Here is a 27817-nt window from a genome sequence, read left to right as displayed (position 1 = left end):
ATTTGTTTCAAATCACGTGTCGTCATTTGTGAATTGCTCATTCGTGTTATTTTTAAGTTTTTTCAGATGATCATGTACAAAATTACTGGTACCTTTTTTTAAAGAATATTTTGAAAGGTAAGGGATGCTATGTTGTTCCTTTTTCTGTATATATCGCCATCAATAAAGTTATTCATAGCTGATAGAACTCAATTGTAACTTTCTCTCTCTCTCTTTTTCTCTTGTTGGCCTGCTCAAGATAGAGCACGTCGGTGTAACATGGCCCGGTCAACAATCATTCCAAAAGTGTCAGTAGCAAGTACTGTTGTAGTTAAACTTAGAAGTTATCTTCTGTTGGACATCTACATAGGCTCATGTAGGCTCATATTGATCCTTTTCTAAAGTACACAAAAAAAAGTTGACTATCCACTATCTATCTACTGTTTCAGGCCGTATGATTTGGTCTTAAAGGAATGAATAATTTACTCCTTCTAAGGCACATTGAATTTGAAAGATAGCATTAAAGTTATCCTCGTACTGACGTCGATAAAATTAAATGGAAATTTATTCGTTGTTGCTGTTTCATCAATATCTTGAATGTCTGCAAGTCTAAAATTTTGTTGGTGTGTGTTTCGAATTATAACATCGTTTTAAATTAAGCTTGATTTATCTAAAATACTTTCTTAAATTTCCATACACTACTAGAGATGGTAAAGAAAACGTGTTAGAAAACGTCTCATTTTAACCTTTTTCATCTACGTGATCTTCACAATATCCGCTCGTAAATGTAAACTGAATCGAACCTTGGGATGCTTGGATCATTCGAAAGTGTTTCATGACTTCCTTCGATAATGAAAGTGGGGGATATTAAATCGCTAATGAGTCCGAAGTGTAGTGTACTTTGAGCCGAGATAAATACCTACTTCTTTATTGCACACGGATGAAGAAAATGTTGTCACTGGCATCATCTTTCTTTCTATCTGATATTCGGTCGTGGGTCATCAAATGCCTCAAAGTGCGTGAGAATCACCTTGGCTACGTGGAATTACAGTCAAAAACACACTGTGTAGATTACAGCTCCAAAAGCGGAGCCTAATTTCATGTGACCTATGCCACCCAACCGGATAAACGGTATTCTTTTTTCATTACCTTTGGCAGTCTGCCTATGTTCCTGTAGGAAACGGTGAAACAAATACGAAGCTCTTTATACTGTAAATGAGTATAAAAACACTTGAATTTCTGTGTGCTGTGGTATTCCATTTAGATGATCTTTAATAAAATATGTTCAAGCATAATTGAACTTTATAGCATCTTTATTTTTTGCCTGTCCACAAAGTAAGACACTTTTTAATCGTTGTTTTTATGACCTAAACAACGAGAGTAAGTAATAGTTGGAATTGATTGCATTTCTTATAGATTGCAAGGTAGTGGTATACAAAATTATGCTCATATATGATGTATTATAGACTTAAACGAAAAAAATACAGTTTAATTTCGGATGAAGTTTGGTGGTACTCTTAATAAATGTCTTTTCTTTGTTTTTCATGTTTTTAATTATTTTAGATTTATTGGATTTAAGTGTTACTATTCTTATGACATGCACAACTGTGTTCTTCATTCATATAAACATGTTGAATATCTAGCTTATTTTACTAAATTTAAAATAAATTTATCAGAACGTGGACTTGATTGTATGCTTAAAAGAATTAATATAAAAATTTAACTATACGTATGCAACGCATGTGCCACGCTTGACGTTATTCGACCATTCGGACCAGTTGAGGTTGAATATAAAACAAACATTACATTACCATCGTCTTGTAAAGGTGTGTGAGGACAAATCATGTTAATATAAATAGGACCGATTAGTTATCGACTGTTTTAGCAGCTAACAGAACAATCGCGCAGTTTAATAAATAAAGTTTTTTCAATAGATGGAAAGTAAAAGAGCTAAGTAGATGTTTATAGTGTGAAAATGTTTGGATCATACTTTTGAGATATTTGATTACATTATGTTGTATAGAAATGGCGAAAGAATAACTTTTTTGATTATGGAATTTTATTGCACGAATTTTAATTACCTCTCCAAAATAGCGATATTATGACAAACGCACGTTTTAATAATCGCCACAAAGAATGCTTTTAATGTTAAACTGCGCCAAACTGTGGATTAATTCGATTGACGTAGGTAAGATATTCACAAAATTATTATAACTATTGCGAAGGCATTTTTTTAGATCCTAGGAATAAGTTGAACTCGCCGAAGGCTTGGTGCAAAGAGTTGGTAACGATATATTTTCCTGCTCAAACATAGGCAGTACGGGAATGGGGAAAGAAACTGAAGTCCTACGAGACGAAATGAAAAATGATGATGATATAGAAAGAAAAGCGGTCGTTAATTTGTATGCATTTGATCGACACTCAACCCAGCATGTACATTGTTGGATAGAAGCAAGGCGAAGCATGATGGGATCCACTGTCTCAAACCAGTTTGAGTAGCACCAGAAGCCTTTTTTTTCTGGAGTATTTGTGGCACAGGAATTCCGGTAGCTGCTTTGGCGTTAAATATCCGTATACTTTCGTTGTTTTTACAGGCTCGTTTATTACATTACTCAGAGCCACCCACCAAAGGCAAACTTGCTTCTTCACGCATTAAAAGTGCCGTCTTCATAACGGAATGTTGAATGTACAGAAATATTTGGAAGTAGAGGAGTCTAATAATTGACTATATTGATACGAGGCGTTCACCTCATCCCATTGTCAGCAGACCTAAATCGAATCATCATTAATACTGACCAATGTTTGTTGCCTTGCCAAAATGATTATATCTGACTGGTAATCTACAGGTGACATTCCATGTACTGGCACATTGTTTTTAATCAATAACTCACTTTGACAAATCAAGTGTGGCGTTTTAGAATCGTCGAGTTTTTACAACAAAACATCCCACTTGAATATAAGTTGATGCTTGAACCAAAAAATGGTCGTTTATGTCATGGGATTCTCCCTTCATGCATTTGAATTTGCAATTGCAAATTATTACTGTCCGCACGATTTTACTATTCATCTATTGATATGGACACACTTAGTGTCTGCAGCTATAGCTAACAATGTAAAATATTTACAATATTCACAAACATGAACATCTGTATCGAACCATTGTCGATCTTTGGTAATGAACTGCTGATAAATGCTCTGCAGCTTGTTTTGATATTCATCGTGCGATATTTTGTTAAAACAATTGCTACTTCACTTGTACTATACACTTATTATTCTAGGCAACTGGCTACCTCCCATGTATCGCAGAAGATGTTTTGCACTTGTTGCGAAACAAAATCTAATCAATCATCAATTATTTTCACTTAGCTATACTCGACAGTTCTAAACAACAATTGCACCACAACATTCACTTCGGCAACATATACGGGAAGCGTCTTCGAACTTGGGCAGCTTAAACCTTAGTGGTAAGGTCCAACGGCGTGGTACCTTGCAGCTTCATACGTTTAACCTCACGATCGTACTCGGTTTCCTCTGGCTCGAGGTCTGACTCGCTTCCACTTCCAACATGATGTGCAAGAGCGTGACGTTGACGATGTGGTTGCTGCTGTAGATGCTGATGATGGTGATGGGTTTGGTAATGGTGTTGCAAGTGCCGCGGAGAGTCAGATCGTATTGGGGACACTCGGTGAGGCTGTACCGGGTGTGATGGCGATACCGACAACGGGCGTGGAGAATGATGTACTGTATCATGGTGATGATTTTGGTTGTTGCTGAAGCTGTTGTTGTTGTTGTTGTTGTTGTTATGATGGTTAATATTGTTGGTGGCCGAAATGTTTTTGGTAGCTACAGGGATTGCTGTGGTAGCCAAGTTAAATTTATACTTGTCCATTCCGGATGACGGGCGACTGTCGGCATTAGCTTCATCATCGGAACCATTCGATTCAGCACCGGACATTGAAGATCTGCGCTCGTCAGCGGAAGTGCAACTGCTTCCCGTTTTCATACTCAAATCTATAGGATTGTCTTGTTGAATACGATGGCTGGAAGGAGTCGGAGAATTTCGCACTATCGTGTTCTGTTGTGGAGCAGACACAATAGGAGACCGTGGAGGAGTCATTGTTGCAGGAACCACCTCTTCCGATTCAGGTTCGTCTTTATCGCTTCCTGTCGTGCCATTACTAGGACAACGCTGTGACTCGAGCACCTGATCAAGAATGTAGCGTTTTGAGAAAGACTCTGGGGATTTTCCGTTATCATTACCGGATCCCGCGGTCGGATGGACGCTCTGATCGGTGTTGTGATTTGGTGTAAAGCGACTGTTGTTATTGGCGAGGGGTGAGCTAGGAAGCGTTAAATGAGTATCAGCAGGCTTTAGCAGACCTGCTTGTGGATGGGAATAAAGTGCCGGATGGAAGCCTGGAAACATGAGATGTGACGAGGGCAGGAAGCCAGGAGGCGGCATCAATGGTAGTCCACCAAACGGCAGTGGAAGGAACAGATCCTTGTTGATTGGTGAATCGTGCAATTTACCCTGCCGTAGTAGCGCATTTCTGCGATCATTGATCTCATTGGAGCTATCCGAGTTGTGACTATCAGGAGAACTAACGGAGGGCGATGCAGATGGGTGCTTGCTGTACTCCTCTAGGCCGAGAAGCATCAGCTCTTCCTTTGTGCATGGTGGCCGAGGATACATGCCATGAGGATAACCCCCGTGAAACATTCCCGCATGGATCCCGACTGGTTGTGACGGTTTCTGATGGTTTCCTTGTTGCTGAGCGGCTTGCTGTTGCTCCTGAAGCAAGCAGTGGATCTTAAACCAGTTCGACCGACGTCCGTAACGAGAGCCGCTTTTCGACATTCCAACCATCAGGCATTTGCGCAAGCGGCACGCCTTGCAGGCGGTTCGATTCTTTTTATTAATGATGCATTCTCCGTTATTTTTACACTCCGAGATCGAAGATAAGTTGTTGTATGATCGGCCGAAAAAAGACTGAAATTAAAATAAAAGGGAAAACAAACGAAATCGTTACATATGTACTTGCAATGCATATGATAATAATGGTGACGCATTGTTCTGCAATCATCAATTATTAGATTAGATACTTAATTATTGTATCGTGGTGTATTTGTATGAATTAGTGAAAAAAAAACTGGAACTAGAACAGCAAAAACATATATTATGAAATGAACAAGTAAAACTCTTTTCTTGATGAAGACTAAGGATCATTGCAGTATACCATACCAAATAAGTGAAATGATGGGAGAAACGTCCATCAACAACTAGCTTACAAATGTAACCTGTTGTATATAAATAACTGCAAGCAAGTGTTTATGCACTTGTTCGTATGCACTTGTACGTGACCAGTCGACTAGTTCAATAATTTTGAGTAATGGGATCTGTACGTTGTGGAAAAGAACGATTGCTTAATGAAAATTGCGAATGTACTTAGAGACACGCTTTTCAGTTGATGATCACGCAAAGTACTGTTCATACTCGGAGTAAATCAAGCTGTCATCAGCCTTTTCTTCTTGTAGAAGTTCAGAAATTGTTCTACAATCTGATGTTCATCGCGGAAGAAATTTGTTGTTGTACTTGAAATTGATATGACTTGAATGTGTTGGTTACGCAATACGTGGCAGGTTATTGCTAACTTACAAAAGATCACAATGATCGAGAGTGCTTTAATATTAGATAAAAATTGAAATTGCGTTTGGGTAATGTCACAATAGATGTAGAAATAGAGCTACATTTTACATAGATATTCGGTGTGAAATGAAATCCCACTGTGTGAGCACTGTTAAACAATTCGATTGCATTCACCACGTGCATTGAATCTGATTGATCTAAAGGGTCGTGGCAATACGTGATGTTAAAACGATGAGTGGGAATCACACAGCAGGTAATCTGGTTGCAACGGCAAGTTTGATTGCTTTTTCAACTTCCATTCGATCGGCTCTCATCAAACGATGATGGCGGTTGACTAATGTAGGCTAGGACTGATTTGTCATTTGTAATTTAACTTGAGAAAAAAAAAGAGAGCAACGCTTTACCCCCATCCTCGTGAATTTCAAGAACGGACCTGCTCTATCGTACCTGCGAAAAGTACGGTAACAATTGTGTTTTAACACGATCCCTGAGAAATCGCCGCAAGCGAAAGAAACTCGCTGAAATTTATGAAAATAGCCCACATCACTGAGGCTCGATCGATTCAAGTCCGTTTGTCTAGTTTGACCTTTAACGTACGGCAATATAACCTTCATTAGAGCAAACCAACGCGATGTCGCAACTTTTGTTCTCCTTGTTCAGCAAATGAATGTAGGCTTATCCTCTTGATCGGTGTATCTGAATCCGTTTACGCTCAGTGAATGGGCAAACTGTTGATAAAGCCGTACAGTAAGAATTGTAGTTATAATATACAAGTAACTAAACAAGTAATGTAAAATTTCAATCATGGACTTTGAATTTGTACTAAATCTTTAACAGGAACCATACACACAATGAAATACAGCCACTAAACTTGCAGTGCGCGAGCGATTGGCAACTTATTTGCGATCTGTTTAAGCGTGGATAACTATGTTCCCTTGGTGACAAAATGTATGTGGGTGTTGCACGGGATGAGCGTTTACGATGTGATATTTGTAGACCAGAGTCATTGAGCAATGAGTTGTCACTCAATGCCCCGCAGTGTGATGCTGATTCATCAGCCCTTCCACAATCGTTGGCAATCCCATAAAACAAGATATTTGGGTGGATGGAATGAATTTGCTGGAGAGTGTGCCTAATCTGAACAACAACACGCTGACGATCCTTTTATGTCGAGAAGCTATACTGAACACGGCTGAACAGAAACACTACCAAGCAGTGCAGCGTTTCCACCAACGTCAGGAAGGGTACTTCTTCCGGCTGATGCATTACTGTGCGGTACTAGATGCAGAGCGCAGAATGAGGTTGTTGTTCCCACCATTATTATGAAACAAGAAAACAGCTTCTTACCTTGCAACCTTCGCAAGTGAAGGCTCCGAAATGAAAACCGGCTGCCGGTTCGCCACAAACTTTGCACTGCTGATTCATCTGGAAAAAGGAAAGACAGAAGGGTAGAATAAATATTTAGAACGAAAATTTATTTTGTTTTTTGTTGTTTCGGTTAAATAGGGTCTTAAACGATCCAACACGTCTTACAGCATATAAAAAAACGCGCGAGGAGAGGAAGAAGCATCAGTTTAACCGAGAATAACTAAAGCTCAAGTGGTAGTAGATACATTTTGTGGAATCCTCTGGTACACGTAAATGCGAAAAAAAGTAAACTTTGTTGCACTGCTACACGTTTCCAGTTAGCCGGCATTATCCTATGATTTACTGTTTACGAGTTCAGAATTGTTGCTTCCATTTTTGCACAGTCCACACCGATTGGAACCATTGGAACCGGTAACGTTGGAGGTGGGGGTCTGGGGTTGATGTGAGGTTTGAGGGGTTTCCCGGGAAAAAGGTGAACTTAATTACCTTGCGCTGGAAGTTGCAAAGAATAAACAAGCGTCTCGTTTTACCACATGGATCTTACATTATGACGCGGTTTGAGTTTCAAAATTTTTCTTGAATGGTTAACACCAAAATTCTGTAGAATGTTGCAGCATTTGATAAAATGCGCGTTTCGTTATCAACAATATGGCACACAAGTGCGGCTAAAAGTATGATATTTTCAAAACAGACTACCCTTACAGCCCGGGAAAGAGATAATTGAGTTTTACGGCTGCGACCTTACATTGACCTGTCCAAGTGAGTCTATCATAGCACGATGGAAATAAGCCGCGAGCAGATTTTTCAGTTGAAGAATCTGCGATGTGCTTTGCTTATGCAACACATAAGCATATGTGCAAGCGTTGCTAATTTGGGAGGTGTTTTATAGATGTAGCATCTCTATGCCAATAAGACTAATTTCACGTGGACATTAACAAACGCCAAATAGTTTTACTTGGATGATACTTACGATTTTGTTTTGTGCAGGTATCAGTGCAGGTAATTAAACCTCTATACAAAACATTGGACAAAAAATGGTATTGAGAAGTTTTGCACTCATTGGAGAGACCAAATATGATATTGCTCCTGTTATCAGCTTAGCGACTCGACGTCAGTTAATATTTAGCGGTAATGTTTACTGCAGTTGAAGAATCTGGTCGGCCACAAAATTCTGCATTCTAATGAGTTTCGATGAGCTTTATTGCTGGCATGGTATATTATGATAATGCATTTAAATTTTATGCCACTTATCCAACCAAAATAAAGCTTGGCCAGTGAGCATTCGCACGGAAACTGTTGGAATGGTCGTCCTCAGTCGGTGCTGCTATTTATCATAAACGGAACACACCTTCCACGGCACCGCAACCGTCAATCGCGTCCCACATTTGTGAGCCTTTCAATTCCGATTATCCTTTCTTTACATCGCACTGCTCAGCATCTTCCTTCTGGTCAGGCGTGATAAACTGCTTGTGGGAAAAGTCATAAACCGTGCTAAAATAATTCATTTTCGTGCATCGCTCGCGGACCGAAGGAAGGAGAGGCAAGATGGGTGTCCCAGCACAGATCGTCGTCGCGTTTGGCGCTGTGGATTCCCAAGTGTTAGTAGAGGAATAAATTTATATCACGATCGCTGCATTGTATCTCATCCGAGTGGCATTGCTGGTTTTGTTTTGTTGCTCGCGGAAGAACCAGTGCAATGATGCATGAGCTAGGTTGAATCGCGGCTGAAAAAAGACCTGTTGCTAAGTTTAGCGAATTGCCCCAAAACTCGAGGGTGTTTTCGTTCTGGCTATCGGAATAAAAGCTCCAATAACGAGTTGAATGCTAAATCAAGTCTCGAACACACTATCTTCAACGAAGTGGATGGGGTTATATGATAAGTTGTTTCGGTTACTTGCTCGTTCGGTCATTAATGTGCACAGTTTTGTCAGAATGTGGTTTTAATTGCCACTTTTACGACCACTCGTCTCAGATGGTGGTGTTAAGGCGGCAAGATAAAACCGCATGGATTTGGGGTAAAATTTGTCGATGTATTTTATGATGCATTTAAAGGTGAGCGAACCTCTACCATGATGCATTTGTGCACGGCACTGCTGCATGACGGAATTAAAATGATCCATCAATTCTCTGTTTTCTGAAGTCACCGTACATCTCTCAACTTCAAGGTTGGAGCACAATTTTAGAAACAACAACCTGTACCGTCGCATGTCCTCCAACATTTACCCGGCCTTAGCATGACGTTGACGAAACATTCGCTCGCACCCTTTTGGGACACGCAACTGTACCGTTTTGTTTCGTATTCCGTCAGCGTTCGAGCGTTGGATTTGAATATTCGCGCAATCGATCGAGGCCGCATTGTAGCAGTTTGGCGCTACGCTCTATTTCAGATGGCTCTCGTGTTCGTGCACAGGCACGTGCTTCAACGCTGCCGGTGGGCACTCAATCGAGGTAAGAGACGAAAGTTGCACCGTCCATTACAAGAATCGAGTAAACGTGAAAGAATCTTTTTTTTTTCTTATTCACTATCCACCATCCTAACTTCATAGTAAGACGCGAATGCTCAAACTGGTGGCTCAATTCTTTGATCTCAAATCTTCCCTATGGTTCTGTGGCAGAAGAAGGAGTGGGTTTGTCTTTTTGTAAATGGAAAGAAGTTGCATGGGCCTGTAAATGCCGGACAGCAAAACAATGCCGATTTCACGCGCACTGGATACGTGTAGGAGTGAATAAGATTGACATAATTCGAACACTAACGAGACAAGTTACTACTCACCTTCCCATCAGAGACAAGCTTGGAGCGTACCTGACCTAGCTCAAACCATTCGGAGTGTGTAGGCGTCGCGCAAAATAGCGAGAGTGCAGAAGAGATAAATCGGTTGTCTTGCCCGTGAACAATGTAGTAAACCGAGCAGCACCGATTCACGAACGAGTGTGGCAAACAAAAAGAGTACTAGAAAAGCGCGCAAAAACATTAAACGGCGCAACTTAACTGGAACGCAAGTAGAATGAAAGAATGGAGCAAAAGTGAGGAAAACTTGGCAACGGAACTAACCAATTTGAACTGTATCAAGGTTGGGTTGTTTTATAAGCGCTCCAGTTGAGTTGAAAGTGAAACTGCCCGAATGGTCAGATTGAAATGAAAACGAAGAAATGAGCGAGGGGAGAAACATGCAATGTAAACAAACAGCTGTAGGGTTTGCAACAAGCTAATTTGCCTTAGTGCGTAAGGTGTATCTTTAAAGAATGAATGGTTAGCAAGTGAGCACACGCCGCACCCAATTACCAAACAGAATCACCTTAAAACATTACAATTCGGTAAAGCCAATTGCTTGCAACGGCGAGGTAATGCAATTAGTTGATAACGTATATTGATTTCCATCTTGTCGTCCCATGGTTTGTAGGACGATTGGTAATAAATACTGCTCAAATAACCAAACGATTAAACGGCTAAGCTGGCCAAGCCTGACATAAGTTTTGCCAAAAGCAAACGAAATAGTTTATATAGATTGTTATAACTTTATATCAATAAGCAGCTGCAAGACTGCAACGCAAATCATAGTTCACGAAGCATCGATGAAAAATGCTGTCTAATAGACTCGATACATTAGTGAAAACTATGGAGGAAAGAAAAGAATGACACAACATATAATACCCTACCATCAGAAATGTTAAGTATTGTTCAACTTTACGAAATGTCCTAAATGAAATATGACAAATTGCTTCAAAGTTCATTTCTCATGGCAGTTGTTCCGGTAAATCCTAAGGGGCTAGTGCAATTTTCCTATTACATAGCCTTGATTGATCCGATTCCGATAAGTCAAGTCAGATGATGCATCGATCGAGGCTGGTTAAATAGACTGAGGTGGGGAACAATTCCGTAGGAGCGATCCATTTGTCATCACCCAACTGCTCGGTTAAGCACACGAAAACGGAACAGGGCGTGAGATAAACGTGACGGGAGCATCTCTACAAAGAAGAACTACACTATTTGATGTGTATCTTGCTGCAATGTTTCGATGTATACCTCCCGAAAAATGTGAAATCAAAATTATGTTAAGCGTACAGGGGACAAAGCTCTGCATCTTACGGTTGCGAACATGACGAAGCAAGTTAGCGTTCAGAGTTTTGGCCAAATTCCAAAGCCTTGCCAATGCTCTTTTGCTCTCATTTCGTTTGGGATAGTACGTAAACGCCGAAACACAATTACGAATGTCACCGTGTCGTTCGTTGAGGTTTATTTGGCAAATTGCTTGTCATCGAGCGTTTATTGCACGGGAACAGCTGTGGGATATAAAATACTTTCACAAAGCTTCAACGATGTGTTGCATTTAATTGCTGTTTTTGCATTCTTGCGTTCGACGCTTAATAATTTGTGAATAATTCCGTCTTTACGAGCCGCTAGTCCTTATTATTCATCCAATAAACGCAAAACAGCAGACAGAGAAAAAGAAGGAGAGAGCGAAAAAAAAATAAACAGAACACTATTCATCCATCCATCCATCCGGAAGAACAGTGTTGCAGTGCGAGATGGTGTTGGGCATCAGCAAGCAGATCAGTGAGATCATCATAATCCCATCATGCTCGGCAGGAGAGGGAAGGAGGAAGTGCATTTTTATAGCCCGCGTGGCAGCCATCCGCGATGGAGTTTGATTTATTTGAGCCAGTTCTGTTCCGTTACCGGCTTGTAGCTCAACCGGGTGAAGTGGTAACATGCATGGAAAAAAAAACAAGTAAAAAAGGGCAACGTAGCACCTTAAAACGAGTGAACCTGTGTTCGGCCGTTTGCCCTCTAAATATCCGTACACATTTACGCAAAAGGTTGTAACAGGGTCGTCGATCGCGGAGGCTTTTCGTTGCTGTTCCAACTTGGAAGCGATGCCAACAGATGATGACTGGCGAAGAGTCAATCGACGGTTCGCCCCATACCCAAGTGCTACAGAAATCGCTTACACTAATACCTTCCCAAGATGCAATGACACATACTTAGCATTCGAACTGTAGCAAAGGTACACACCGTGCACACGAGTTTGGAACGTGGTACGTCGAGATTCGCTGTAGTTAGTAGCTCTCGAGTAGAATCCCCTCGCCCTAGAGTGTTGGTGTATTAGTAGCGAGTACGCTTCGCTAGCGGGCCGGTGAATCACAAGATCTAATCTCACACCCTCGTGGTTTCTTTTCGTGAGAAACTATCGCGCTGAAAATCGTGTTTATTTCTTCATTACCGTATTATTATTCGCGCAGAACTGATCTCTTTTTCTATTCGTTTGATTGTATCCGGCTGCAGCGCTCTTTCAGTTTTTAGCGGCTGAATACGAGCAGGCGGAAGCTTCCCCGTATCGTCCGGGCACAAGAGAGCAGACCCACCGGCAGTCATGTAGATGCCATTAGAACACAGGTATGCGGTCATCTTGTCTCGTTTTCGTCTCCAATACACACACGGGCAATCAGCAGTGTTGTGGAACGGAGGCCGGATGCTGCACCCAGTGCAGCAGCAACGCAGCGGTGGAAAGAGACGATCGTACTCTAAACGTTCCAAACCCGGCGCGACGATGGTGCTGGTCATGGATGTGATAGTTTAATTTTCCATTTCGTGCACACGGCGCAAATTAATAGTGCATTCATGTTCGTGCTATTCTACTTTGCAGTTGTCTCCACCACACACCGTCAGGATTTGTGGCAATTCGCTTGCAATACACCGCGAATGTGATAAGCGCAGCAGAGAATATGGCACAAATCCCATTCCAGTGACCGGCTGTCAGCGGTTTATCGCGATAAGGTCAATCTGTTACGGAGTGTACAGGTATTCGGGTAGGCAGGCAGATTCTAGTGCATCGACAACGAAGGTGATGTTTGTAGTCGAACTCAAAGTGAGAACGTTCTGGGGTTTCGTTTCTTGAAGCAACTTTTCCGTTCCCATTCAATGCATTGTTTAACCTCGTTCGTCGTCTGACCTTCCGGTCGAAAGGTGTCCATTAGTGTCGCAGCGTGTCGCCCCTCCGGTAGGAACAATAGCGAGTGACTTTTCAATGATTTTTCTCATATCAACTAATCTAGATGAAGCGGGAAACTATCGCATTGTTGCGTCGCTGGCTGATGACACGTTGACAGCGCTGCTCTTAAAGATGCTTCATCGGCAGGGAAGCTGAACACATCCGGTAGTGAAGGTTTCGTTTGTTTTATATCGTAACGTGTTCTACGCTCGTAGAATCTTGACAATTTTCCATTGAACCTATATCATTAGTTGACGATTTATAGGTAGTGCAGTATGTACGTTTAACCAATGATAGTTATAATACTCCAACGAGAATAGATTAGAAAGGAAATGTGTTGCAAAACAAGTGTTGATGTAGTATAATCTTTTCTGACTATGTATTTAAATATGTTACAATAATTACGTAAAGCGATACAAATTACATTTCCGATTAAAATAACTAACACACTAGAAAAACAAAGACAATGCAAAGAACAGAGCGTAAAAGTATCGTTGATGTTTGCGCAATAATAACAATGCCTGAGTATTAGTACAATCCCACCTAACTTGGTATACAGATCATTTGGGCCTAGAGTTCGTTGAATGCTGGTGAATTGAGAAATAAGCATAAACTGGTAAAAATTTAGTGTGATTTGTTACGCCTGGCAAAATTTGTTAAGGCAAAAGCACTCATCCGTTTGCATGCAACTAGTTCGGACGACCGGTGAGCTCACGAATAGATTTGATGCCGAAGCACATCGCGAAGGATCGCAACAGGTTGTGTGTCTCAGTCTGTCTCCACAGTTGTGCTACATCCAAGCATAACAATGGGCGCAATAAGAGAGTAGGAAGTAAACAAATGGTTGATATTTGTACATTAGCTCTATTAATTATGCAATTAACCTGCTATTGTTGAATGTAAATCAAATCGAAGAAAGAATGAAACGAAAGTGAAACGATGAACCTAAACAACCCGTGCCACTCCCTGGCATTAAATTGTGTATCCCATTTGTACTGTCTACTGTAAGATGTGTAAGATCGGGTTAGTTGGGTGTGTATGCGGAACTGGGAGTTACTAATCGCGTTGTGAGCAGGGTAGCATCAATCGAACCTTAATTAAATAATTGAACTAATTTTAGCACGCGAGCTTCACGCTCCAATCAGGCTGAATTCATGGCAGATGAATAGTACAATATCTTAGCATTGGTTGCAATCACGCTGCATGCACTGGAGTGGATTTGAAAGAAGGCCGTACTTGGCGGTAAAATGCAATTAACGAAGGCGCTTGCTGCTCAGCAACACGTCTGTTTGTCGGATACAGCGTGTTAGAAATAGCCGAATGCAACTATTTACCTTCCCATTCTTCGTAGAGCTGTTCTAATCTAAATAAATTGAAAACGTAATAATGGATTTCAAACAAAGACGACCCTTTAGTTCGTGTCTCGTGTGCACTGTTTTGTGGTAAACAGAACAGTGCAAACAGCATTTCCTTTAGTTGGTCAGAGATTCTCATTGACAGATGTTAAAAGCATCCTCTTCAAGTGCCGCCAGGCAACGTTTCTTACCGCTACACAAGTCAACCATGTCTGTGAAGCACCTTCTAATGCATGCTACCGGTATCGAACTATCCTCTTGGCGACCGTATTCCATTGTGTATAAAATCGAACGGAGGAAATCTACAACTGCTGTACTCTGACTCTCAAGGTTCGACGAGTGCGACTGCTAATTAATCAAACGATATCTGTTGCCTCATGTGAGATGGGAGTCCTACGGTAGTGAAGATTAATTTCATGCAATAGGTTGTATTGGATAGTTTTTCATAGTATAAACATTACTGACTGCTATTATTATTTATATAAAGCGGCAAAAGGTTATTCGTGACAAACTTTTACAATTCTTTGTACCCACGATAAAATTAGTAATTTTGTATTTTTTTATTTATTTCTTAATTATTTGTTTAAATATGCTCTAGTTTAAGACAAATTCATCAAGATGAAGGCAAATGCATCAAGATGCCTATTGCGTCGCTTATGGTCGATGTTACACAAATACATTGACGAACTAAACGCGGTTCAAAAACAGTCATCATAGATGCTTGCCTTACACGAACATCCCTGGTTTGTACGCAAAGAATTGCTGCAAATCACTCACAAACAAAGTAGTAGAGCACCCAGCTAAATTATAGGTTTCGGAACGAATTCGTTGGAACTGAGCGACATTGCATTACGAAGCATAGAAGGATGAACCATTTTCTAGTGGTATAATGAGCACATAAGTCATTTTCCATTGCGTGTGCGACAGCCGCTGTTCAAGGCGTACCTGAAGATGATCTTTGCGGTTTCGTGTAATTGAAAATTGCGCACCCTCAGCAGCAATCGTTATTGTCATCAGTGATGTTCACGGTAGTTGTCGCGATAGGTTCCTCAAAGACAGCGAGGGAAAAGGGATTTCAACACCTCTTGGCGAACAGCGTAGAACAACGGTGTAGCGGTGAGCCGAAAGAGTACTATGGAAGGTGCGGTCTTCCTAGAGTAACCTTTATGCCAACACACCGCAAATAAACTATGATTTACAAGTAATTGAAAAATGAAACGACCAAATGTTTGCACAACCGGTGGCAAACCATTGCCGCTTCAGTTGAACAAATGTGAGCTACAGCGGCTTCGGGCTACTCAGAGACAGTATTGAAACAGATAATTGAAGGTCTGTTTGTACGTAAAATATGCGACGTGAAAGTAACAAATCGATCCGGTTTGCTCGAGTGACAATAATTTCAAATCTGTTATTTTTAATTGTTGGCATGTAGAAACATTTCGGCCACGCTTCGGATTCCGTTTACAGAGGTTGCAGTTAACGGAACAATTGAAAACAGATAATTTTGAAATTGAAATCGAAAGGGAACCAAACAATATATCCGAAATAAATTATTTTTTCATTTGTGCTACTAAGCTCTGGCAACCACAGCAAAACACGTAACTAACAGGTAATTAGTGGTTATTCCGTGGCGGACAGATACGGTCAAATGTTTCAATCATCCGAACGACCTTGATTGAGCGTTATGCATGAGGTGCGCCATTTTTAAAGAGTCCCAGTGGACTTCTTTACATTAACGTCTGTTTTTCTACAACTGCATGGCAGCATGAATCCCTCCTCCCTCCACACCTCGTAAACGGAATATGTCTTTGATCGTTTCGAATGAAGACATCTACGTGCTGACAAGTGCTGTTGGTGAAATAACCACTACAAACTCTTGCATCTTATGCTATAGCTTGTCTTTAGTTGTCAAGTGTACAACATTTCCATTGTACGGAGTAATTCATAAGTTCGACAGCTTACGAAAATCTGTTGCTACTGAAGCGTAAGCGATCAATCGTGTCGAGCGCAAAGAGAAGCATTTATTGATAGGCCGAATGTCAAGAGAGCGCGAGCGAGACTCAGTAGAAGTTCGTTGTCTAACTGCTCATTGAAATCATTCATGGAAGAAAAGCAAACAACACTTTGATTGAAGCTGCTCTCTTTCGGGAATGTATAACGCTACATAAACGTACAAAAATAACTATTTGCTTGTTCTTGTTCTTGCCATACCATTACACATGGTTTTGTAAACACCATCGACACAGATTATATACCCTGCCGTGCTATGCCATTCAATATGACATTGTGAAGCGCGTAGGAAATGAAATTGTCTTCAAATCGGTACAACGAAATCAAACTACATTTTAACATTTCTGTAACGTTTTCGGACAGCTAACAAGTGTTGGGAATAAATGAAGGGGTCCTCAAACCAACGGGGTGACTACACCTTTGGAAACATTAGGGAAACCACTTGGGCGCAGATGGGGAAGCAAAAGTGTGACGAGACAAATACCGCTACAAAAAAAAAAAAAACATCAACATCTTTAACAATGCGTCTTGGGAACTCCGATTGAATGTGCTTGTTTGGTGGGCGGACAGCTATGTCTGTGGTACGTATTGGGGAAAAACATGATAATTACGACGAAAACTATTAAATCGTTACTCTCTTACCAAAGGTGTCAGCGTTGTTTTTATGTACGTTTTCGAGGTGGTATACATGCGTCTACCCATCCTGAAGCGCGTACGGTTAAGCTTTTTTTTCCTGAGAGCGGTGTGTGATCTTCACCTTTCGCTCGCCTTTCTCTATAACTAGTTTGCTTCCGCTTGTACATCCACGACTTTGGCCTCTTCTTCGTTTTTGTTGTTTGACAAGATGATCGGAGGGAGAATGTGGTAAGTTGTACGTTCGCATTTGATGACTTTTGTAGTGCTTGGTTTAATAACAAAAATCATCACTCAAATATCAGCGATGATCATTAACGTCGGTCAACGTTGGGTTGGTGCACTCAAGGTTCATGCTCGAGTCGCCAATAAGCCGCTTTGCGCCGAGTTGAAGGTGATAAATGCCGGACTTAATGTGACTGGGAATGGTTTATTTTCACAGGTCAAAGTTTTCCGATGTTGAGATAAAAAAATAGAGCTTGATCACAACGATAGCTAGGACATTTTATTGCGTAACAACACCTGTAAGTTGCTGTACGATATTCAATCGGAAACTGCGATGAAGAAAATATATGAATGCGCGAAAAAAGAAACGGCAATGGTAAGTTAATATCCATTTGCTTTTGCTAAATACGTTTCCAGTCAAGAAAGTCGGCTACCGAAAGGCATGTGTTTCAATGGTGCATCAGACATATTGAGACTCATATACAGCTCCGACATGAACATAAAGCAAGATAAATTAAGTCGTTGGCCAACATAACATGTACGCACTTAACGAGAGTTTGCCGATACTTTTAAAGACTCTGAGTGACAGCATTCGTGTCATTATGCGCTGAACGCGATTGAGTTATCATCATCCTACATGTTTCCCAGATGTTAAGTATCAGTGGGCAAAGAAAAGGAAAGATATAGTGAACATCATTTATCTGGTCTTGTTACAATCAGCCCAATGCTGCCAAAGAAATTGAGCGATAGTTCTGAGAAAGTGGAACAGAAACTAAATGTTTTTAGTTTGTGAAGTGTATGTGTTTGTGTGCATTGTATATTGTGTATATATATATATATATATTCATATATAGATTGTTCCTTATTGTTCTAGTGGAATATAGATATGTATGACTTGTGTTCTGAATTTAACGGTTTTTATTACACAACTTCTGAATGATTATTGCACAAAAAACCTATCTCTTCATTGTATTTTTTATTACTTTGCACCTCAATCGTTGAAAAGATAAGTAACTGGTTGCATGTTTGCAAAATCGCTAACGGGTCGCGACGGGATTGAACTGACCCCAAAATACCGATGCCAAACGAGAGGCGGCGTCCGAATGAATAGTTTTCCCTTCCACAAAACACCCCCCTAGCAGGCAGACTAATCGTACACGGTCGATCTTCGTTTGGAGATCCTCGGAAACCAAAACCCGTACAATCAAACCGTGGGAACTAGATCATTCAAATTCTTGAACTCGATAATCGTTGACGATGATGATGGTGGCTGCTTCTACTCGGGATATCGGTTTCCACCCGCAATCGTGTACACGTGCTGGACAGAGAGTAAAACTGCAACTGTAACCACTGCAAGCGACCGGTGCAGCAAGATGTAAAAAAGTAGACTGGAACATCTAGCAAGTCACCATTCCGTAAGAATGAAAACGAAGCATTCATCAACAACCTCGAAGGCGTACCGCATCGTCTAGCTTAGTTAAGGTAATGTACTGCAATCTTTCTTTCACGATTAAAAAATTTCTATATTTATATGTACTCTAATTTAAAGCAATACGGCAAAGCCGTCCCTACTGAATAAAAAAAAAAAAAATTTCTATACAAGACGCAAGATGTGCATCGCCAACTTGCAGTTTGCTTGTGAAAATGTGAGTGTGTGCGCAAAGACGACAGAAGTGTGTGGAAAGACGAAAAAAACGTTTCTTTGTGCTTCGCCTTCCATGCACTACTGGTAAGGAGATTTATTTACAAGAAGCAGTACGTACAATAATCCATGAGCCCAACTTCGTTATGTCAAAAAAATAGTCATCAACGCTCGATCATCGTCAATCAGTGGAACTTTATCTACATCTATAGCCATAGTAGGTTGTTGATGGAACTTGTCGTCCGTTTCCTGAGAGTATCTTGAAAGTGTAAGCTTACGCACGATATATTGAACTATTTTAATGCAATTAATAATAATACCATTGAAAGGCTGGGAGGCTACAGCTGCTGTCACTACTGCTGATATATTTTGCATAACCTGACCGAACAGACGCCCTCGAATGTCCTCGTTTTGTGAGTTAAGCTAATTATCGAGCTGCATCATTGTACGTGCCTTTTTACGACAACTCCCTTATAGACAATCGTTTCACGAAGTGCCATGGCCTCCACCGTTGCTCCTCTACCTCAGGCATCTACAACATCTTCCTCCCGCTCTCGTGCCACCAGTTTGCACCGATATTTGCCACTTGCCATAAATTAATTCACAAAGTATAGCAATAAAAATCGCGCGCAACAGGCATGAAGATGAGCATGAGCTGCTCGCTAGTTGTTTGCATCCTCGTCGACCGGACCCATTGAGCGTTTGTGCTAACAGAAATAGCTGAACGATAGGTTACTGTGGCTGGAGACGTGCAGTATAATGTGAAACAAAAATACCATCAAACCGTACAGAAAATCAGTCGATCTCGAGATGAAAGAAAACCTTCACACGTCCGTGCCGGTCACGTTGAGTATGGCTAATTAAATTTTTACAATCTTGCCATATTTGAATACATGTTTGGAGCAGTACGAGCTCACAAATGGTAACTGAGTGCGAGTTGCAAGCGCAGCACTAAATTTTGAAACGAAAAGGGTAGGATATAAGTTTTTTTTAACGATGCAGAGTAAAAGTGATCGAATTCTCAAACAAAGTAGTATTTATTTCATCCCAATAATCCTACTTTTGCTGCAAGCTTTCGTCTCGAATAAATGTGATGGATCAAGAAATGAAAGCGAGCGACTTCAACGATCCTTAAGCGTTGAACGCAGAAGCATCCGCTGTTGCAATGCTTAACTATCACGAACAATGAACTTATTTTTCAATTTCGATCAACAATGATCAGCATATGTCCTTCAGCGCAAAACCGAACCACAGCGTGATTTTGCTGTGTTGAATCTGTGCCAGGCTGGAGGGGTATAATTTTATTTATTTATTTATTTATCGCTCGATACACTGCATGGTAAGCTTCGTCAGCGGCAGTAAGTGCATCACAACAACATGCGTATGGGTTCGCTAGTGAATAGCACACAGGATCTTCGATGAGCGATCAACGCTGTCTACCGGGCCGAAGTTGTACGAGTCTGATGCGTCAGTGTCCCCCGCTTGCGGTGCATTACGCAGCACGCAACGTACAGTATGACAATAATTTATTGTTTATTATATTCATTGCAATGCAATGCAATACGCGAACGAAAAAAAAAAACGGGATGGGTGGATGTAGGGACAAGTGGACCTTTTGGGTGGCCTCCGTTTAGCCTGTTTTACAATTTGACGATACTGACAGCAGGCGACAATCATAGTTCGGCAGATTCATTCACTTTGACGGCCCCATCGTACACATAGCTATATATAAAATATTCACTTTCGAGAACGAGTTATCAATAAGCGTAAGTAGTTTTGTTTTTAATAATGTTAGTCAAGGATGAAAGGTATATGTGACCAAATACGAATCGCTCAAAGTTTGCACAATTGTTGGGAAATTGAAAAAGCGACACATAAACGATCTACATTCATTCGAACCCATCCTCATGTAATACAAATCGTGCATTTCATACGTTTTTTGCATACGTTTATAACGCTTCCGAAACTGTTAACTAAAATTCAGATCACATAATGATGACAATGGGCGACTCCCACATCGTGGGTATGATTTGTGGCTTGTGTCCATGATTATGGGTCGACGGTAAGCACCTACCGGCAGATATCTGGATCACATCGTTGAATATAGTTTCGGACACGTACGTATATCGAACGTACGCCATGTTTATCGGACCACAATCCTCTTTCGTCCTTAGAGGACCTTCGTGAATGAAGATGACCTGCATAACCAACGACAACTAATACTGATTGTTAGTTTGCAATTGCATCAATCTGATTTGTTCTTGAGAGCTCTCCGCAAGGTGTTATCGAGGTCGAGTAATATAAACTAAGAGCGGCAGTGGCAGTAAAACTGTTCTAATAAATTGTATCGTCGCTACTACTATCGTCGCTAATACTCGATTTGCCCAATCTAAATGGGGTCGTGTCTTAATGACTATACTCAGAAGAAAAAATAAGAGCAATTAGTTAACCATCTGGGCACAGGCATCCCATTGAGTGGTTTGTCATTACGAATATGAATTGAAACGTCATAATGCTGAGTGGTGCCTACAATATGCCTTCTTTATTCAACCAGAAGGAACAGTGATCGACTGAAATCGTGCCGATTATAACAATTTGTTATGATGTCATCGTTCTCCACAAGATTTACACTCCAGTTTGCAATCAACCTTTTTGGATGGGCAACATATCGATGATCACAGCAGCATACTACATGTTTTTAACGTTTTCATAGCACAAGCTATAAAATGATACTACTTCTTATGTGTACCATTCGGTGCAGGTAATTGGACATCTGAAGACATCATTCGATACGAAAGCTTGTGATCATAAGCATAATAAATTTACGTATTGAAACATTTTCACGAGTTAACTCAATTTTGGAACAAAAATTCTGATCAAAATCGGGTGAATCAAGCGTGTCTGAGAGGCAATCCATGATCATAGCATTTTGCGATCATTTTTTTCGGTTAGCTGGTGAATAACAACAAAAACATGGGCTATTTTATCTGCAGAACGAGACGTTCCAGCACTGGCCTTTCCCTCCGTCACGCAACGATCAGCATAAATCGGTGTTGCCGTTCATTTGCACCGACAATTAGTGAAGATCAAGATCGAACATTGTCAGCGGGTGCAGGTGAGCGCGGAAAGTCTTAACGCAGAGGATCGATCGGATTGATATAAAATCGGTTATTCGTTTCATTTTCGACGCTTATTCATCAGAATCCACGGTTCTTTCAGTGTCTTCCTAGATCAGTGAGCGCGAGCCGTTTCCCAGAATAATTTGATTACCGCATTGAACATCTCGTGGAAACCCTTTCTATCAAGACCCTTTCTATGCCTTTGCTGTTCATCATTCACATCAAATTTTATGACTATTCAAAATACTTGTACGGTCAGTCGGATTGGGTTTGGTGCTTGGCCAACAAATCGAACTACCATATCAGAAACAATGTGGATTACGCGAGAAGCTCCAGAACGGTTGATGTGCCGACAAAGCTTCGAAACGGATCCTGAACTGTTGATCGGCTGCCGTTACGGAAAGGCATCTTCCCCGGGAGGCTTTTGAGATTTTATTGCTCCAAATATAAGTTGTTTGGCAGCGACCGTGGCTGAGGACCTCCACTTGGCAATTGATGCGATGCTAGAAGGCGGCATTCGCCTTTCATCTGCCGTGTCTCGCAGGGTGATGCTTGCAATAAAGCGCACGTCTGTTTCGTTTGGCTCCCCAGCTCCATTCCAGAGACGCAGCACCGAGCGACATCGCTTACTAGTGTACTCGTGTGTGTTGTCATTCGTCGAAGGAAAGCTCATTTGTTTTGACTCGAATCAATTACGTTTTACGACATTCTCAGTTCACTTAGCCTTTTTGTTCAATTAACACGTTCGACTCGTCCTCATCTTGGGAGGATTGACGGATCAGATTGTATGTTGAATAGCAAGGGCCGCTCATGGTGAAGTCATCTCGCAGTAAAGTGTAAGATTTTTTCTCCTTTGTCGCTACACACGCGTCTTTGCCAAGCGCACCTCTAACCTCTGTCATTTGGCGCGGTTTGGCAGTCCGGGTGGCATCGGTAAAATCGAAGCCGACGCCCTTCGGAATGTTGAAGCGACGCAAATTGATCCTACAGTGCAAAAGGTATATTGCAACGTTTGCCTCTTCGAGGTGGTAATAAAAATTAAACCGCGAACAAACTCTCCCAGCTGATGGATCACGGTTTGTGATGAAGTGCGTACATAAAGGTACTGCTCTAACTTTCTCTACGCAGATCACCCCTATGCAATCTACCTGCAATTGAAAAGGAGCGAAAAAGAGTGCGCCGCAATATAAGAAGGCAATATGTACTCTTTTGGAAGGACGAAAGCAAGTGTAACTGTTTCATTGAGTAAAAAAACTTGATCAAATTTCCCCAAAAAAAAGCAAACCAAGCCGATGAGCCCTTGAGCCACGATTTGGCACCTTGACGATGGATAATGTATGGATTGGTATAAAGGGAGTGTAAAGGAGCCGCCTATAGATTGGGAAATGAAGTAATCTGAAATCAATCGAACCTACCACTTTGACCATAATACGATGGCCACCCCGAGAAGCAGCCGTTAAGGCGGCATGTATAAATCAGTTGATTTCACCGCAATAAAACAAATATTTTGATTAATGATGTTGATTTGATTCATATTTCTCCATTCGGTGTATTCTGTAAAGAGCGTTGTGTCTATTAGCACAACATATGCTGACTGGCAGAAAGCCACATTACGCGGTGGCAACTGGGGCTTTGAATCTAAATATAACAACTACGGTATTTTTAGTTTTATTTTACAATTAGATATGTGATCCATATTTTCTGGACATGGTTAATTTAGCATTTGTTTTGTTTCAAAACATAAAAAATGACTAAATAATTCGAATTCCTATTGAAGCTAATTATGTATATATATAGTAGAATAAAGCAATTAAGTGACAGTGTGTTAAACTATTGCACCTGTGAATCATATAGGATACGGCACACCGTTTCCCTTCCAGGTGCTGTATTGCTATTAATTAACTAAATCTCGATAGTGACTCCTCCTATCATGGTCAGCAACACGAAGCTTCATGATCATGTAAGCACATTGCACACAGCAACCATACCGCTAGACTAGCGTAAATGAATCCCCAAGTGCTCGAGCTCGCGCTAACCGGAATAGAGGGAAAGGCGCAAAGCGTGCCAACATGTCCTCCGCGCGCTTGATGCCGAAGACCAGAAAAAACCGTGGGAAATAAACCTATTTAACGCCTCCGGCTTGCGACGGTGGCTTTCTTTTGTTCCGTGCTTGTAACCGTGGCGCGAAGATAGGAGGATCATTGCTGTCGTTTTTCCCGCAGCTCGTAAGCTAGCATTAATCGTTTCGTTCTCCCTTCCTCATTCACCGCTGGTATCGACTGTCATAGGGACACTTGGAGGCAACTCGGTATCACTGCTCGTGATCAGATGGATGATCAGTACCGGTTCAGTTTAAGTTCTTTTTTATGTATGGAACTTTTCTGTTATTTGTCGAAAAAAACTTTTCAAAAATCCAAAGATCTGATTTGATTTGTTGTTATTGCGTAATGTATTTATCAAGAGAAATCCAGAGAAAAAAGAAACATATACTTTAACGCAACAAAATTCGTTGCAACGCAAAAAAATTGTGTCTATGCAAACATAAACCTGCTTTTCTATATAACAAAAGAAACGCCTATATTGTAGCACATCTAACGAATTCACCTGCAAAATGTATGCTATGGTTATGCATCAATCAAATAAGACACCATCTTATTCGTTGCACTCTGATGGGTGATTCCGATGCATACGAAGTGTTGGAATTGTAATTAAACGCGAAAAAAACAACGTTTAAAAATAAGAATCGCCCAAACGCAATCACAGAGCGTGCAAAAATAAGACAAGCTGTCAAAAAGTCAAATTTTTTGGCAAATAGTTTCCGGTCGAGCGTGTCTGGCTTGTGCCGTGCGCTAGAAGTCTGTGCATTTAATTTGAATGCATTTGCAGCGACACTCATTGGGCCACCGTTGTACCCCCGGTACAAGAAACCGGCGATGTAAGCATGAAAAATTATCATCAACCAACGATATGAATTAATAATGGCAATAATCAGCAAAATAAAGACAACCACTTAGTAGTGGCGTTTATGGGCGATGCGATCGCGATACGCCATGCAGAACAATTATTCGCGGTCTCAAATTCCGTCGTCGGACGTCTTTGTGTGCGTATGATGTTTGCGAGTGGCCAATGAGAACAATGAGGTGCAATTTTGCAATATCATTAATCGTCGCACGCCACCCAGCAGTTGCATCCCGCACGGATGCAGCGCGATCGCAATGCGAAAGGGTGGACACACGTACCGTATCTGTCAGATGAGTGGTTCGACCTAATGGATGTCTGCTTTGAGCCACTTTCCCCGTATGCTAGTAAGAAGGGTAGTGGCGAACGGCAAGAATGACGAGTCCCGTCTGCATAGCCGTGACCGATTTCTGACTGACTCCAGGTGCTGATTGTTATTCACCTGTGTAGTACAGGATAGGTGAATCGAGCTCTTTGTGTTTACCTTTTTGTCACGATATCAATCGCCGTGTGTGGAACGCTTTTTTTGTTGTGTTCTAGACTACTGAAAACGCTACCGTTGCAATTTCTTCTTATAAATGTGCACACAAATAGTGACGATAAAAAGATTGCTGATCGCTCCCTCCCCTCCTCCTACGCTTTATTGTGTTGTTTGCCCTTTTTTCTCTCTATAAAAAGGCTAATGAGACAAGAAGCCAGAGCGAAGTGTGCGTCACAGGCTTCAACGTGTGCAATGCGTCTGTCACGGTTTATTGAGCATAATTAAAATGTAATTTAAAAACACATTCCACAACGCACGGCCTCTTTTGATATTTTTTTGCAATAAAAAAGAAGACACGTTATAGTGAAACGTAGAGGTCAATCTTATCATTTTTTTGCCACACGAAGTACACGCTGCAACGCTTCTTCCTTCATCCATCGTATGCATTAATAATTCTGTTGCATCGTGAGGATTTCATGGTTCGGTAAATTTTGCGTGTTATACATTTTCAAACGAATTTGACGCGTGTTAGATTTAAGTTTAACAATCGGAGAGTTTTTTTACACAGATTCTCTGACTCACCTTTATATTCTGCTGTGCGAGATGGGAGTTTGCCTAAAGCTCTAAGCAAATGCTTTATGCCGGATGCCGTTTCTTTGGGGTGATGCGTTTTCAAATTACACTACTGATTTACGTTAAATGCACTTTGAATATCGTTGTATGCTGCACGTCGTTCAAATAATTTCACAATCACTTTTTTAAACGTGTACTTAGTATTTCATCTACCGATATCGTGAGAAACGTGTAGACTACAAACAACTCATTCTTTCGGTATAGTTTGCTTTGTAGATTTGACCGTTTAGTTATGTTTGGCGACAAATGAAACACATTCCTTTTGGGGCACTGTTAACTAACACACGAGAGGCAAGATGGAGGAGATGGATAATAATAATCTGTGCTGCCTGTTGTCATAATCAATTTTCGTCAACACGCCACGGGTCCATCTTTTTCTTTGATTTTGTACAGTATTCTCGAAGTAGTTCGAAGATTTGAGCCGACGGTTCAACTTGAAGCTTGTTGGATGAAAAAATTAACATTCGTTACACAAAAGCGAACCTTTAAATAAACCACTTTGCACCCGGGATCATTTGATCCTTTTTAACAGCTTCTCACTTTTGTTCGCGCTTTGAAATTTTGTGTTAGCGCTTTATCACGAAGATAAGCAGCATTAATAGTTCCGGACGATGTACGAAGGCATCAAATTTTGTCGGTTCCCACAGCTATAATGCGTGTGATTGAATTGTGCCACTTGTTAGATTTTTTGTCGTATGCAAATTTTCAATTCGGTGCATAAGGTTTCTTTTTTGCGATCAATTTGACACAACTCGTCACTAATTCACTCGAACACTTGAAACATCACTATCAAATGGGCCAATGATAGCATCATGCGCACGCAGCATAACACTTCCACTGAGAAGCGGCGATAACAACTGACCAAACTGCACTGATCGAAACTGCACCGGAACTGCACACACTGCATTGGGGTGCGTCCACCCCTCCTCGGATCACACGAACAGATCTTTTAGAATACGAGCACGGCGACGACGATGACGAGAGGGTAAGGATCGTAACAGCGAAAGTAAAACGCTGCCGTGGTTGCTGCTTGGTCCGAATCGGTATCGCAAAGTACGACGGTTGTTCCAACAACGGCGGCAGCAACACTGACATGCGATCGTGAGCGCGCCCTGTCTGAGACTGGAAAACATCTCGGCTCAAAGTGCGGCCAAAGCTCTGCCTGCTGCTTCTAAAGGTGACTTGAGTTGGGTTACCTTTGAGTGTGTTGGTGTGTTGTGTGCGCGTGTGAGTTTAATACCTGAGTTTGTTCGGATGGTGATGTTGCTGCACACAGGGGAGGTTTGAGATTTTTCGCTGCGTGAGCTAAGAAAGCGGATCGTAACACGACGGCTGCTCGTACGGACTAAAGAAGGGGAAGTAATCGCACCAATCGTGATCAATCTTCATATACGTTAGCTAGTTTACACGTGCGCAATGGGGAGGAGTCTAACGCAAAACAGCTGGAGAAGCTTCGGCTATCGCTTTTGTAATGTAAGCTTTTTCCTAGGATGAATACCTTTTTGTGTGTAATAAATACATCTAATCGAACTAGATTTTAAAAATCGTTCGTCATTACGGAAGTGACTGTGTACTAACGAACATAGCAACACGAACAGACGTTTCACGCTGTCCTTAGCAGGAATCGTCACAAGCGTATTGATATCGATGTGTTCTGAGTACACAGGTACATCTGGTGATGAAATTTTTGCGGGCGTAATATTTTCCTTTCCCGTAATGTTTGCTCAGCCCGCTCATTTTCACTGGATTGTAATTGAACCACTTTTTTGTGCTTTGC

General features: G+C 41.2%; 1 protein-coding gene across 1 annotated transcript; it reads right to left on the bottom strand.

The window, feature by feature from the left end:
• Positions 1-1517: 1517 nt before the first annotated feature.
• On the bottom strand, positions 1518-27165 carry LOC120902990 (knirps-related protein-like). Its single transcript, XM_040312137.1, has 3 exons — positions 25990-27165; positions 6974-7051; positions 1518-4969 (listed from the first exon to the last, which is right to left on the bottom strand). Exons 2-3 carry the CDS (start codon positions 7049-7051, stop codon positions 3431-3433), a joined length of 1617 nt encoding a protein of 538 aa, XP_040168071.1. The 5' UTR covers positions 25990-27165; the 3' UTR covers positions 1518-3430.
• Positions 27166-27817: the final 652 nt, after the last annotated feature.

The sequence above is a fragment of the Anopheles arabiensis genome, chromosome 3 (genome assembly GCF_016920715.1).
Source record: "Anopheles arabiensis isolate DONGOLA chromosome 3, AaraD3, whole genome shotgun sequence".
NCBI classification, from domain to species: domain Eukaryota; kingdom Metazoa; phylum Arthropoda; class Insecta; order Diptera; family Culicidae; genus Anopheles; species Anopheles arabiensis.
This window is presented reverse-complemented; position numbering and strand designations above follow the sequence as displayed.

What these genes read in the sequence shown, in the direction of transcription:
- LOC120902990 (XM_040312137.1), bottom strand. Translation starts at nt 7,051, where the DNA reads ATGAATCAGCAGTGCAAAGTTTGTGGCGAACCGGCAGCCGGTTTTCAT. An exon ending in TCACTTGCGAAGGTTGCAAG is followed by an intron (nt 4,970 to 6,973) that starts GTAAGAAGCTGT and finishes TTTTAATTTCAG; the next exon opens with TCTTTTTTCGGCCGATCATA.